Genomic DNA, 14,276 nt, shown 5'->3' on the forward strand with positions numbered 1-14,276 from the left:
CACACACACACACAGAGACACACACTGACGCGCACACACACTGACACACAGAGATACACTGACACACACACACACACTGACACACAGAGACACACACTGACGCGCACACACACTGACACACAGAGAGACACACTGACACACACACACACACTGACACACACAGAGACACACACACACATCGATACACACACTGACACACAGAGACACACATCGATACACACTCAGAGGCACACACATTGATACACACACACTGACACACACACACTGACACACACAGAGACATACATTGACGCACACACACACACACACAGAGACATGCACATCGATACACACACTGACACACAGAGAGACACACACATCGATACACACACACTGACACACACACACACACACTGACACACACACACACACACTGACACACACACACTGACACACACACACACACACTGACACACACACACACACACTGACACACACACACTGACACACACACACACACACTGACACACACACACACACACTGACACACACACACTGACACGCACACACTGACGCGCACACACACACATTAATACAGTAAAGCATTCTGACAAGATGGAGGAGAACGACGCTTTGTGGAGATGCTGGTAGAAATGAGTTACATGTAAATGCATGACCTGTTATATGTCTTACTGGAAGGTCAGTGTACAAATAAACTGGTCATTTGTATAATGATCCTTGTTTAGAGAAGTCTGTGTCGTGGAGGCGTTCCTGTGGGTTCAGATTCACCCAGATTAGCACAGCGGTTCATTTCACTTTGCATTACAGAGCTTAGAGATAAGGAAAGTCATGATGTCTCCGTGACTGCAAGAATATCACCCTTCTAGTCTAACACTGAAATAAAACAAAAAAATAGAATTGCTAGAAAGTGTGTGTGTGTTAGTGTCAGTGTGTGTGTGTTTTTTGTGTGTCTGTGTGTGTTCCTGTTTGTGTGTCTGTGTGTGTTCCTGTGTGTCAGTGTCTGTGCGTGTTTGTGTGTGTGTCAGTGTCTGTGCGTGTCTGTGTGTGTGTCAGTGTCTGTGCGTGTCTGTGTGTGGGTGTCAGTGCATGTTCTTGTACCTGTGTGTGTGTGTGTGTGTTCCTGTGCGTGTGTTCCTGTGCGTGTGTGTCAGTGTCTGTGCGTGTGCGTGTGTGTTCCTGTGTGTGTCAGTGTCTGTGCGTGTGTTCCTGTGTCTGTGTTCCTGTGTGTATGTGTTCCTGTGTGTGCGTGTCTGTGCGTGTGCGTGTGTCTGAGTGTGTGTGAAAGTATCCTGTGTCCTGGTTTACACAGTGACGATGCTGATGCAGCGAGATTATTTATAACACAAGTTCACTGAGGGGTCACTGTGTTGCTTGGAAGGTGGAAGCCAGGGTAATAAATGTCTCAAGGTCAGGGAGGGGAGAGGGAGGGGAGGGGAGAGGAGGAGGAGGAGGAGGAGGGGAGGGGAGGGGAGGAGGAGGAGGGGAGGGGAGGGGAGGGGAGGGGAGGAGGAGGGGAGGGGAGGGGAGGAGGAGGGGGGAGGAGGGGGGAGGGGAGGAGGAGGAGGAGGGGGGAGGGGAGGAGGGGGAGAGAGGGGAGATGGGAGGGGAGGGGAGGGGAGGAGGGGGAGAGAGGGGAGATGGGAGGGGAGGGGAGGAGAGGAGACGGGAGGGGAGAGGAGGGTAGGAGAGGAGAGAGGAGAGGAGAGGGGAGGGGAGGGGAGTGAGGAGGAGGAGGGGGGAGAGAGGGGAGGGGAGGGGAGATGGGAGGGGAGGGGAGGGGAGGGGTGGAGGGGAGGAGAGATGACGGGAGGGGAGGGGAGGAGAGGAGAGAGGGGGAGAGAGGGGAGGGGAGGGGGGAGACGGGAGGGGAGGGGTGGAGGGGAGGAGAGGAGACGGGAGGGGAGAGGAGGGGAGGAGAGGAGGGAGGAGAGGGGAGGGGAGGAAAGACAGTAGAAATTGCATCAGTGAAAAGGAGCAAGCTTGCAAGCAGGCTCAGGGTTATCCACTGTGTCTGTGCAACCAGCAACCAAACCAGCCAGCTTTAAAAGCGCCTTGCTGAATGACGGGTTGGGATTGGGGTTGGGGTTGGGGTTGGGGTTGGGGTTGGGGTTGGGGTTGGGGTGGGGGTTGGGGTGGGGGTTGGGGTGATTTAAATCTTAAACTCAGGATTGGCATTTCCTCAGCTGGCCCGTCATTCTGAACCTGTGCCGTTTCCCGCTCTCTCAAAGAACAGCAGTTCATTGAAGACGGGAGAAAACGCTTTGAAAATACGGCCCTGTGTTTATACTGCAGGAGCGCCGAGACTGATACCAAGTCTGTATCAAGCCTGGATCACCATCCCCCTGCTGTATGAAGCCTGGATCACCATCCCCCTGCTGTATGAAGCCTGGATCACCATCCCCCTGCTGTATCAAGCCTGGATCACCATCCCCCTGCTGTATGAAGCCTGGATCACCATCCCCCTGCTGTATCAAGCCTGGATCACCATCCCCCTGCTGTAGGAATCCAGGCAGCTGTCAGGACAAGCCTGGCTCGCAGATCCCGGATTCAGACAATTCATGGAAACTCTTGCATGCAGAATTCCGGTCTGACCTGCTCAGTGACTTCTAAAAGTTGGCAGGATTTTAGACTTTAGAAAAACTCCCAAGAAAATAAATATGTGTCAGTTGTAACCCTGATTTAAAGCATCTCATAACAAAGCAGGGATGGCAGTAAGACTCCCGTTGCACAGCAGTTTGATCCATTCCTGGATTCGCTATGAGTTCAGACACACCTGAGCTTGTTACCTGTAAACAGTGGCTAGGTGTGTCTTATGAAACTCATAGTGAAACCAGGCACGGATCAAACTGCTGTGTAGTGATTATTTCAATCCCTGCATAGCACAGGCAGGGATATTACAAATCATGGTAAACGCGTAGTATATTACTACAGCTTCACCCCTTTCCGATGAAAAAAATCATAATTTAAACAACGTACCTGTCTTCAGTGGGGCAACGTCCCTCCTTCCTGCCACGTGTCTATCATTGATTCGCTGTGAATACTTTAAACCCGCCCCCACTGCTGAGTGGCAGCACATTCCTACATTTCTATTGGAGAGACTCCGCTTGCAAGATCTTAAACGAGATTACAATCAGGAATGGGGGTTTGTTGGCAGGATTTGAAGCTGTTTTGCAATTCTAGGAAGGATTTAAAGCAAAACTGAAAATTGTGGCGAAATTTAAATAAATACCCCCCCCCCCCCCCCCCAAAGACTGTGCCCGAGACCAGAAGGGTTTCGTCGTGGAAGACAGCAAAGAAAAGAACTTGAGTGAGCATTTTCGAAAGTAACTAAAAACAATGATTTCATACAGTATATTAAAAACGAAATTAATAAAACCCCAAAAAAACAGAAGCCCTCGATATAACCGTGAGAAAAGCGAGGGGAAAGTGCTAGACGCTGTTTAGGGAAGGCACAAAGAAATGTGTATAAATAAGAGAGCTGTGAGGAGAATGGGGCGAAGCTAGCCAGACAGCCAGCCAGCCAGCTAACATTATTAATGGTGTTTACAGTGTTTTAAAAGGTGCGATGCAGATAAGGGAGACCATGTTTGTGTTGCCAGAATGATCGTCCCCTGTCGTTTCTTTTCAATGAAGTAGATTGCAGGCAGGTTGCTAGATTTCTACTCTATTTATAGCCCAAGTCACTTCAAAACTAGCCCAGCTTTTTGTTTTTACTGAAACCAAGCTTATTATTATTAACATGTAGGCCTATGCATAAAAATAATCAAAAGCTTTCGTAAGAAAAGATATATCTAGGATAGATTTGATAGAAATGCTTTGTTATTAAGGGAAACGGGGCTGCATGTTTTAAGGTGTTTACTGTGGTCTTTTTGGTTTTAATATCTGCTATAACAGGTTTGTTGCCAGGCGGCTACAGGTACATATACCCAAGTCTTGAACTTAAATATCAAATGCCTTGGAGAAGGTCCTGTGTTGGCCAATCAGCATTTAGTCACAGCGCCCCCTGTGGCACGGAACAGTCTGGAGGACCAGAGTGTCCGGGATATGATACTGCATCAGATCAATAACCCAAACGTATCGCCTAACAATGGCCGAGATTACATTCATTTTCATGGTCGGTTCCAAGAATGATCGCAGTGCAGGGCTGGGATTCAGACTCCTATTGCACAGCAGTGTCACCCATTCCAGGTTTTACTAGCAGCTTGATCAGCCCCAGTGTGTCTCGGTAACAAGCTCAGGTGTGTCTGATTATTAAACTCCTAGTGAAACCAGGACTGGATCGCACTGCTATGCAATGGGAGTCTTATTCCCATCCCAGCAGTGTCAATGTTTCTGATCCCAGATTGCATGTACGGCAGCGGTGTGGAGTAGTGGTTAGGGCTCTGGACTCTTGACCGGAGGGTTGTGGGTTCAATCCCCAGTAGGGGACACTGCTGTTGTACCCTTGAGCAAGGTACTTTACCTAGATTGCTCCAGTAAAAACCCAACTGTATAAATGGGTAATTGTATGTAAATTAATGTGAAATAATGTATAATGTGATATCTTGTAACAATTGTAAGTCGCCCTGGATAAGTGCGTCTGCTAAGAAATAAATAATAATAATAATAATACGTTGCTGTTGTCTTTTAGAGGGATGCTGGTGTTTTTAGGTGATGTGAAATCTGTCCTCAGAGGCCTCAATCTCAATTGGGTTGTTTAATTTTCCTGGTTTAAAGAATCAATCGATCAATCAATAAATCTCAGTCCTGAACACAGTATTAAGTTGTGACGGTCCCACGCTATCAAAGTACGGCAGCCGGTATTGTACCGGTCAAATCGGTACAGTTGGCGGGTTTGTGACATCACCGCTCTGAAGAACCAGCTGACTGCCGATGTCCAATCAGATTCGTCCTTTCACGTCGCTGTAATTGCTGTTTCATCCGCTTCCCCACCTCAACCAAACTGGACATAAACCCCGCCTCCTTTAGTCCCTGGTTGGCTACTTGGAACCTTTGCCGAGTTCTGATTGGTCTACAGTACTTAGTACAGGCTATCACGCTTTCTTTGTAATTTCAATGACATTCCGGTGTTTCTAAAGGTTTATTTGGACTAAGAAATAAATAATACAGCGATATTCCAGGTGAGTAAAATAAAGTTTAGCGTAAACTTTACAAAAAAGGTCGGTTGGGACGAATACGGCGGTTCAGAATAATTTTGCTTTGAGGTCTCGCTGAACCGACACATTTAAATTGAAAGCCGGTTAATCACACAATTAGGTCGTGCTGTGTGTATAAATCTCCAAAAAAGCTTTCAATTAAAAACAAATGGTCTCCTTTTAATCTGAGAGTTTCGCGTGGCCGCTGCAGATCCACATTATAAACACACAAGCACATGTAACGTCTTCCGGTAGGATTTTAAAAAAAATACCTCTTGTTACAATTCTTGGATCTATTGATTGAGGTTTAAGAGTTTTAAGATGAGATGAGGCAAAACATACATGATGATAAATTGGCCATTTAAAATCCGACATCTCCCTTTGAATCGAAAGCACTCTGCGGAACCTAATGACGTCATTTAGAGCGTCATCATGTCACAATAAATGTGGGTTCTGTTTTTTTTTTAAACCCTACCTGAAGACGTTACATGTTTACACACAGCACAAACTAATATATATATAAGAACATAAGAAAGTTTACAAACGAGAGGAGGCCATTCAGCCCATCTTGCTGATTTGGTTGTTAGTAGCTTATTGATCCCAGAATCTCATCAAGCAGCTTCTTGAAGGATCCCAGGGTGTCAGCTTCAACAACATTACTGGGGAGTTGGTTCCAGACCCTCACAATTCTCTGTGTAAAAAAGTGCCTCCTATTTTCTGTTCTGAATGCCCCTTTATCTAATCTCCATTTGTGACCCCTGGTCCTTGTTTCTTTTTTCAGGTCAAAAAAGTCCCCTGGGTCGACATTGTCAATACCTTTTAGGATTTTGAATGCTTGAATCAGATCACCGCGTAGTCTTCTTTGTTCAAGACTGAATAAATTCAATTCTTTTAGCCTGTCTGCATACATATATATATATATATATATTACTGTTATAGCTACTGAATTATTATAATTAGCTGTTATTATTGTAGTTAATTATTACAGTAGTGAGTCTCTATGTGTGTGTGTTTATTTTTTGTAGTGATGGCTTCATACTTTGACGAACACGATTGCGACCCGACTAACCCGGATGAACAGTACCGACAGAACGCGCTGCTGGAGCTCGCCAGGTAAGCTTAACCCATTCGGTGCCGGTGTGCCCATTTGAGCAGCGCAGGCTGGTGCTGTCATTTTAATTCTCTCTCTTTAAGCACATCGCGATGATAGCTTGCTTAACCACGAGTAAATCCTGCAGTGGGTGAAACCGCTGTGCGATAGGAGCCTTATTGCCAGCCCTGTGAATCAACTGCTGCTGCTGCAGAGTCACTTCCAATAGGAGCTCGTTTGTTTGACGTCTCATCCGAAGGACGGAGCACAAGGAGGTTCAGTGACTTGCTCAGGGTCACACACACACACACACACACTCTCACACACACACACAGGGAGTCAGTGGCTGAGCCGGGATTTGAACCTCCTGGTATCAAGACCCCTTTCTTTAAATTATTATTATTATTATTATTATTTATTTCTTAGCAGACGCCCTTATCCAGGGCGACTTACAATTGTTACAAGATATCACGTTATTTTTACATCCAATTACCCATTTATACAGTTGGGTTTTTACTGGAGCAATCTAGGTAAAGTACCTTGCTCAAGGGTACAGCAGCAGCGTCCCCCCACCTGGGATTGAACCCACGACCCTCCGGTCAAGAGTCCAGAGTCCTAACCACTACTCCACACTGCTGCTGAAGCTAAAAAATTATTTTCTATCGACCCCTTGTCATCTCCTGATAGGGGGCAACCCTGTGATTCTCTTGCAATAGTATAAGGCAGTCTTTAAAATTCCTGCATCCATTCCACCGAATATGTGATAGCGCCATCTACAGGTTAAAAAAAATCTTTACACAACAGCACTATTTACTGGAAATCCCTTTAAATTACCCCCCCCCCGCATAGATGAATGAGTCTTAGTGGTGCTGTCATGTTAATTTATACACAGGGGCCAAAAAAACACTTTTATAAATTAAAACAAATAGAACAGCAAGTTAGCAAAGGTTTCTATTATTGTGTGTCTCTCTCCCAAAGAACAGAATTTACAAATAACTTTTATTTTTTATTTTTCCCTTCATCAAAGATGAGCCATTCCTCTTGAAAATGTATTTTTATTTCCCCACGGTTGTGTTTTTTTAAATTGGGTTGCATCTGAGGCAGCAGCAGCAGCAGCAGCAGCGTTTTCACGACTCGTTCTTGAATCCTCTTAGCGTTTCAGAAACGTCAGCTCTCCGTGCACGGGAGAGACGGACCTGCTTCATTTCAGCCATATCCTCTGGATAACATTTCAATGAAAACTAAACTGAAATCAATTACTTGTCAGGAAACGTTTTGTTTAAACATCGCTGTGTTTATACAGCTATTAGAACAGTAGCATCTACTGCTTGTGCATAGGCTTTACTTTTGGGGGGGGGGGGGGCTCAAATTTAAATATTGCAGGTGCAAATGCCCCTTTGCCCCCACTACCTTAATTATTAATTATTAATTAAAGTAATTATTAATTAAAAGCAAGACTCCTTTATCCCAGGCGACTCACAGGTGTTCCAGGGCAGTACAGGGTTACAGTGCAAGCTTCATATTTAAACACAGTGTAGTTTACAGTAAGTGCAAATAATAATAACACTACTAGAATACAATATGAACTAGGATGCAGCCGGTTAGGATCACAGCAAGTTATATCTACAGTGACATGTTAGCAGTGCGATAGTGCAAGGATAGCGCATCAGCTGAGGATCCAGTAACGTGGTGCGTCTCTGTGCTGTGCGCAGGTCTCTGATGCAGGGAGTGGACATTGACCTCGGACCCGATGATTTCTCAGAGTGGGACCAGCGGCTCCCTCCTCCCGCGGCCAAAGAGATTGTCCAGAACCTGCCGACAGCCGTGATCACCCCCGCACAGGCAGGTGAGCACGGGGGGGGGGGGGGGGGGCTGAATTGAACAGGGTTACAAACTCACACTAGCCCTGCTGCTGCTGCTGCTGCTGCTGCTGCTGCTGCTGCACCCAGCCCTGGGGTTCAGAACTCCCCTCAATGAAGTCTAGTATTATTAATATTGAAATGATCAGGAGCCAGGAGTTTGAGCAGGGTTAGAAACTCACACTAGCCCTGCTGCTGCTGCTGCTGCATCCAGTCCTGGGGTTCAGAGCTCCCCTCAATGAAGTCTGTTATTATTATTAATATTGCAATGATCATGAGCCAGGAGTTTGAGCAGGGTTACAAACTCACACTAGCCCTGCTGCTGCTGCTGCTGCTGCACCCAGTCCTGGGGTTCAGAGCTCCCCTCAATGCAGTCTGTTATTATTATTAATATTGCAATGATCATGAGCCAGGAGTTTGAGCAGGGTTACAAACTCACACTAGCCCTGCTGCTGCTGCTGCTGCTGCTGCATCCAGCCCTGGGGTTCAGAGCTGACCGCACGTCTCATCACAGCATGAAGAAGCCTCGTCTGTGATCTGCAGGTTTACTGATAGGCGTTTGTCCTCAAAGCTACAAAGCGGAGCCGTGTGACACCCGACTCCTGCTCGCTGCAGGAACAGACTTCATTTCCGGTGCTTTGAGTAACATTGAGGCTTTAAAATCCATTCCAATGCTGGTGAAGATGGTTTGCTTCTGTATTATGCATCCTTTCCTCCTCTCCTCCTCCTCTTTCCCTCCTCTCTTCTCTGCTCCTCTCTTCTCTCCCCTCCTCTCTTCTCTCCTTTTCTCTCTCCCTCATATCCTCACTCCTCTGCTCCTCTCCCCTCCTCCTCCTCCTCTCTCCTCCTCTCCCCTTCTCTCCTCCTCTCCTCTCTCCTCTCCTCCCCCCTCCTCTCCTGCAGATAAAGGTCTGAAGTGTCCTGTGTGCTTGCTGGAATTTGAGGAAGAGGAGACAGTGAGGAAGATGCCCTGTGAGCATCTCTTCCATTCTGGCTGCATCCTGCCCTGGCTTGGGAAGGTGAGGGGGGGAGGAGGGGAGAGGGAGAGGGAGAGGGAGAGGCAGAAAGGGAGGGGGGAGGAGATGGAGAGGGAGAGGCAGAAAGGGAGGGGGGAGGAGATGGAGAGGGAGAGGGAGAGGGAGGGGGAGGGAGCGGGTGATGGAGAGGGGGAGGGAGAGGAGAGGAGAGGGGGAGAGGCAGAAAGGGAGGGGGGAGGACAAAATACATATCAAGAAAAGGAATTCTTGATATGTATTTTTTGTATACAAGTTGCCATGGATAAGGGTGTCTGCTAAGAAATAAATAATAATAATAATAATAATAATAATAATAATAATAATAATAATAATAATAATAATAATAATAATAATAATTGCAGCCATATTCTGGCCAAACATTTTGCATCACCTAGAATTTTAGGATTGAGACATCACTTATAAAACAATTATGTTCATATATATATATATATATATATATATATATATATATATATATATATATATATATGAACATAATTTAGATATTTTGTTTAACATCATGTAATAAAAAAAAAATACAAAATGATATTGCAACAAAACCCATCTCGCGGAAGCCACACTAGCAGTACAGTAGAATTTCATGTTAGATTTCGAAATGTCACGCTTTTCAATTTATAAGTTTTTCTGTTAAGTATGTGTGAAAACTCCGAAGCGGTGTGCAGTTCAATATGTTAACATGTAACATTATTCAGCAGCTTTCATTCGACTTCATGAAGCAACATTCGTTCATTCTATAGGGGGATGCAAAACGTTTGTTAATACCTTGTCTCTGTGTCCTCTCTCTCTTCTCTTTGCTCTGTGTTCATACCCTCTCTCTCTCTTCTCAGTGTTCACACCCTGTCTCTCTCTCTTCTCAGTGTTCATACCCTCTCTCTCTCTTCTTAGTGTTCACACCCTGTCTCTCTCTCTTCTCAGTGTTCATACCCTCTCTCTCTCTTCTCAGTGTTCATACTCTCTCTCTCTCTTCTTAGTGTTCACACCCTGTCTCTCTCTCTTCTCAGTGTTCATACCCTCTCTCTCTCTTCTTAGTGTTCACACCCTGTCTCTCTCTCTTCTCAGTGTTCATACCCTCTCTCTCTCTTCTCAGTGTTCATACCCTCTCTCTCTCTTCTCAGTGTTCATACCCTCTCTCTCTCTTCTCAGTGTTCATACCCTCTCTCTCTCTCTTCTCAGTGTTCATACCCTCTCTCTCTTCTCAGTGTTCACACCCTGTCTCTCTCTCTCCTCTCACAGACTAACTCCTGCCCGCTGTGTCGACACGAGATGCCCACAGAGAACAAAGAGTACGAGGAGTTCAAGAAAGACAAGGTGGGTCTGCGGGGTCAGTGTGCAGGGGGCGGGGTCAGTGTGCAGGGGGTGGGGTCAGTGTGCAGGGGGCGGGTCAGTGTGCAGGGGGCGGGGTCAACGTGCAGGGGGCGGGGTCAGTGTGCAGGGGGTGGGGCCAGCAGACATGTTTGATGCTTTTTCAAGGTGTGTTACAGTTGATGATGCTTTCATAAAACACACCCGATTCAAGGTACACTGCCTGTGAAACATGTTGAGTCCTGGAGAGAAGTGTTACATGCGTCCCAATTAATCAAAATAACAATTAGAGCAATTAAGTGAGCGGTCGGGGTGGAAGGAAAACCAGGAGACTCTTCCTTCCTTCGACAGCCCTGACTTGGGAGTATCGCTCCAGCACGTACCGCACCAAGAACGCTGTGCTGTGCTTCTGTTCCAGGAGAGGAGAAAACAGCAGGACCATCGGCTGGAGAATCTGCACGGAGCCATGTACACATGAGACGGAGAGACACGGACAGAGGCTCCACGCTGCAACACCTTACCATTCCTGCTACTTCCAAACAACGTCCCCAAATTCCTAACGAACCCCCGGTCTGAATCCTTCAGGAATAACACCGGGATGTCTTCTGCGCTTCCTCTGAGTTCTGAAGTCATGCGTTGTGAATTCAGCCCCCCCTGTTAATTCATGTTGGGTTTAATCACCCGGATTCATTCCATGCTCCTCTGTAATGAATGCTGTGGATCGCTTGTATAAGACATGCATTCATACCCTCTTGCGCCCCCAACTGGGGATTGTGAGAAGTGTTCATTCATAATGAATGCATGTTTTAAAAGCGTTACCCCGTTTCATTAAATAGTTTTAAAAATGGCTTATTTTGTTTTGAAAAAATAGTGAAGGCAGGGGATGAGAGGAGCTGATATTTTTTATATGTAAAATATTTTCAAAAAAATTACAAATCTCTTTAATAAATAATAAAACACACAGCCCACATTGTTTGTTTTTTGCAAATTATCTGGAAAACCCAGATTATTATTTTTTTTTAATTACATTTTCCAACAAAAAAAAAGTTAGTTTTTTTTAAAACATAAACTGTAGCTTTTATACACAGATATAAAAGAAAAAATAAATTTATCAAAGTTTATTTATTTATTTTTTTAACTAGTTTTCAAAGTGAAATGACAACAAAAGTAATAAAACAAATAAAAATCATTATGAACCCCAAAAAGTCTTGAAGCAACCCAAGTTTAACGCATCGTATTTCATTTCAAATCCACCTTTTGACTCAGATTTGCAAAATGGAATCTCTCTCTCTCTCTCTCCCTTTCCCCTCTCTCTCTCTCTCATATATATAAATATTGATGACACAATTTAAGCACAATAATATTTTCAGACTGTACCCTGAAAACACTGAATAAAAACAACACAAACAGGGCTACCAGACGTCCCGGGACAGAACTGGCATTGTCCGACGTGTTCAGCCTTAATTCCTTGTCCCATCAGAAAGGGTAACATTGTTCAGTCCTCGGTTTTGTATTCAAATTGTTTTTAGAAGTTAAAAAAAAAAACTGCAGTTGTGTGCGCAGGCAGTTCCACACACAGTCATCGAGTACTGGTTTAATAATTCTGATTATGCGCTTCATAATTCATATTCTGACCATGGCTAGTTGCTCATGGAAGTGGCACCAGCCAATAGGATCGCCTCCTGACCCTAGAATTCCGGAACACTGCGAGACAGGACAGGATTTTTAACCTGAAGAAAATCAACACATGAATTGATCGCTAAACCTTTGCTAAATTGATTCTGTCGAGGCAGCGTGACGATACAATCATAGCTTTTAACAAATTAAATAAATACCATCATCGATATTTATTTTATTAATCGTTTTAAAAATATTTAAAGTTTCTTTCTAGCTTCTAATAGCATATCGCCTTCTCCAGCTCAAATCATTAATACTGTTCCCTCTTCCTGACGCCAGACAGCGTGAACGTCTGATCAGTGTTATTATTTAATTGGGACAATCCATGTAAACTTTTAAATATTGAAAACTGAAATACTAATTTTACAAAATAAAAAAAGTATCTTGATAAACCTACAGATCTGTTTATTCAAAATGCTTTTTTATTTTTTTAATATTTGTATTATCAGAGTGATTCGGATCATTAAGAAGCTGTATGAATTAAACACGTGTTTAGAGCTCGGTTCACGTGTTTATTTCTTTCAGTTTAAGGGGAACTTAAAAACCCCGTCCCGTCCCAAAGTGTTTTCCCGAAATTATTTTATGTTTAGATTAACACAGCCATTGTTAAAAAAATGTTTAAATCATTCAGAGTTGAATTGAAGAAAATTAAAATGTCCTTTTTTTCACCCTGGAAATCTGGTAATCCTAAATCTATTGACCGAGATAGCATTAGTGATATCCAGTGCATTGCTAGGGTTGGGTTTGGGGTTGGGGTTGGGTCACAGATCCCCCTCATGCAGGGTCGCCACCTCCTGAGGTAAAAAAAAACGGGCCCTCCGAACGGAACGGGGGTTCGTTATTAAAAGTTTAAACTCTCTAGAAATCTTACAGTCATCCAATCACAGATAGCACTGATAATGATACTGCTGCAGCCCTGCCACCCCGTTCACACGGCTGATACTGCTGGTGCGACACAGACGAGGAAGCAGAAGATTACAAACGGGAGGATATCAAATATGATTTCAGTGTCCCGGGAAGGGATATTGACATCCCGGGACACCTCAAAACCAGGACGACCCAGGGAAAAAAAGAGAGACTGCTGGCGACCCTGCATTAGGAGATTCTAGCCTGGTTTTGCTTTCGCAGGACTGTCCGCACGAGTGCAGAACACTCATAACGAAACACATTGAAAGGTTGCATTGGGTCGTTGTACAATATTGCTAAACCCCTCTGGGTAACGCACACACACACACACACACACACACACACACACACACAGTGTTAGCTAACTGCTGTGTAGTAATAATAGAATCATTAATAATAATAATAATAATAATAATAATAATAATAATAATAATAATAATAATTCAAAATACACTGTGTAGCAATAGGCAAGGATGTTAAAATAGTGTGAGGGTTTTTGTAGTATAACAAACGCAGGTAACACTTAGAAACATTAAAAAAAAACAATGTAGGCAATAAAAGTGTTTTTTTTTTTTTGGGGGGGGGGGGGGGGGGTATGTCGATTAGGATGACGTGTGCACGGCGGTGAGTTTTGTTCAGCTCTGGCCAAAAGTTTTGCATCCCCCTCTAAATAGAATTAACTCATTTTGCTTCATAAAGTCGGATGAAAGCTGATGGATAATGTTACGTTAACATATTGAATTGCACACCGCTCTGTAGTTTTCCCAGATACTTAAACAGAAAAACTGACAAAATTAAATACTACTGTACTACTATTATGGCTTCCTTCCGGTAGACCTGCGATATCATTTTGTAGTTTCTTTGATTTGATGATGTTAAATAAAATATGTATATATTTAGCTCAAAGAGCCAGCTGCCCAACGTTTCGATATGTTGTACACATATTATATATTTAATTATGTCTAACCCTGAAATTCCAGGTGATACGTTTGGCCAGAGCTGTATTAGAAAGGTGAAGGGAAAAGTGTGGGCCGCTTTGGCTATTGACTGGGTTTATTCACACGCTGCTTTATACGGCAATCCTGTCTTAACACCCAGAACAAACCCAACGCAACCAGGCTCTTGTAATAAAACAACTAAAAAAAACGTCATGGCTGAAAAATCACTCGTAATCCACAACAGAACTGCCATCACACTGGCATTTTCAGCTGCAGTTGCGCGGTCCGGCCACAAGATGGGGGTGTTGTTTAAGTAGTCTAGTACACGGTGC

At 44.4% G+C, this 14,276-nt stretch overlaps 1 protein-coding gene across 1 annotated transcript; it reads left to right on the forward strand.

Moving 5' to 3' along the window:
- Positions 1–4,998: 4,998 nt before the first annotated feature.
- Positions 4,999–11,387, forward strand: LOC117397896 (E3 ubiquitin-protein ligase RNF181). The gene is made up of 6 exons (XM_033996842.3): positions 4,999–5,120; positions 6,161–6,248; positions 7,938–8,071; positions 8,988–9,103; positions 10,355–10,429; positions 10,842–11,387. The coding sequence occupies exons 2-6, from the start codon at positions 6,163–6,165 to the stop codon at positions 10,899–10,901; spliced, it is 471 nt and encodes a 156-aa protein (XP_033852733.1). The 5' UTR covers positions 4,999–5,120; positions 6,161–6,162; the 3' UTR covers positions 10,902–11,387.
- The last annotated feature ends 2,889 nt before the right edge of the window (positions 11,388–14,276 follow it).

The sequence above is a fragment of the Acipenser ruthenus genome, unplaced genomic scaffold (genome assembly GCF_902713425.1).
Source record: "Acipenser ruthenus unplaced genomic scaffold, fAciRut3.2 maternal haplotype, whole genome shotgun sequence".
In the NCBI taxonomy this organism is placed as follows: domain Eukaryota; kingdom Metazoa; phylum Chordata; class Actinopteri; order Acipenseriformes; family Acipenseridae; genus Acipenser; species Acipenser ruthenus.

Bases quoted from the DNA above. Each gene is read 5' to 3' on its own strand.
- LOC117397896 (XM_033996842.3), top strand. From the start codon at position 6,163: ATGGCTTCATACTTTGACGAACACGATTGCGACCCGACTAACCCGGAT. The intron at 6,249-7,937 runs GTAAGCTTAACC...TGCTGTGCGCAG, and splicing joins GCGCTGCTGGAGCTCGCCAG to GTCTCTGATGCAGGGAGTGG. The intron at 9,104-10,354 runs GTGAGGGGGGGA...CTCCTCTCACAG, and splicing joins TCCTGCCCTGGCTTGGGAAG to ACTAACTCCTGCCCGCTGTG.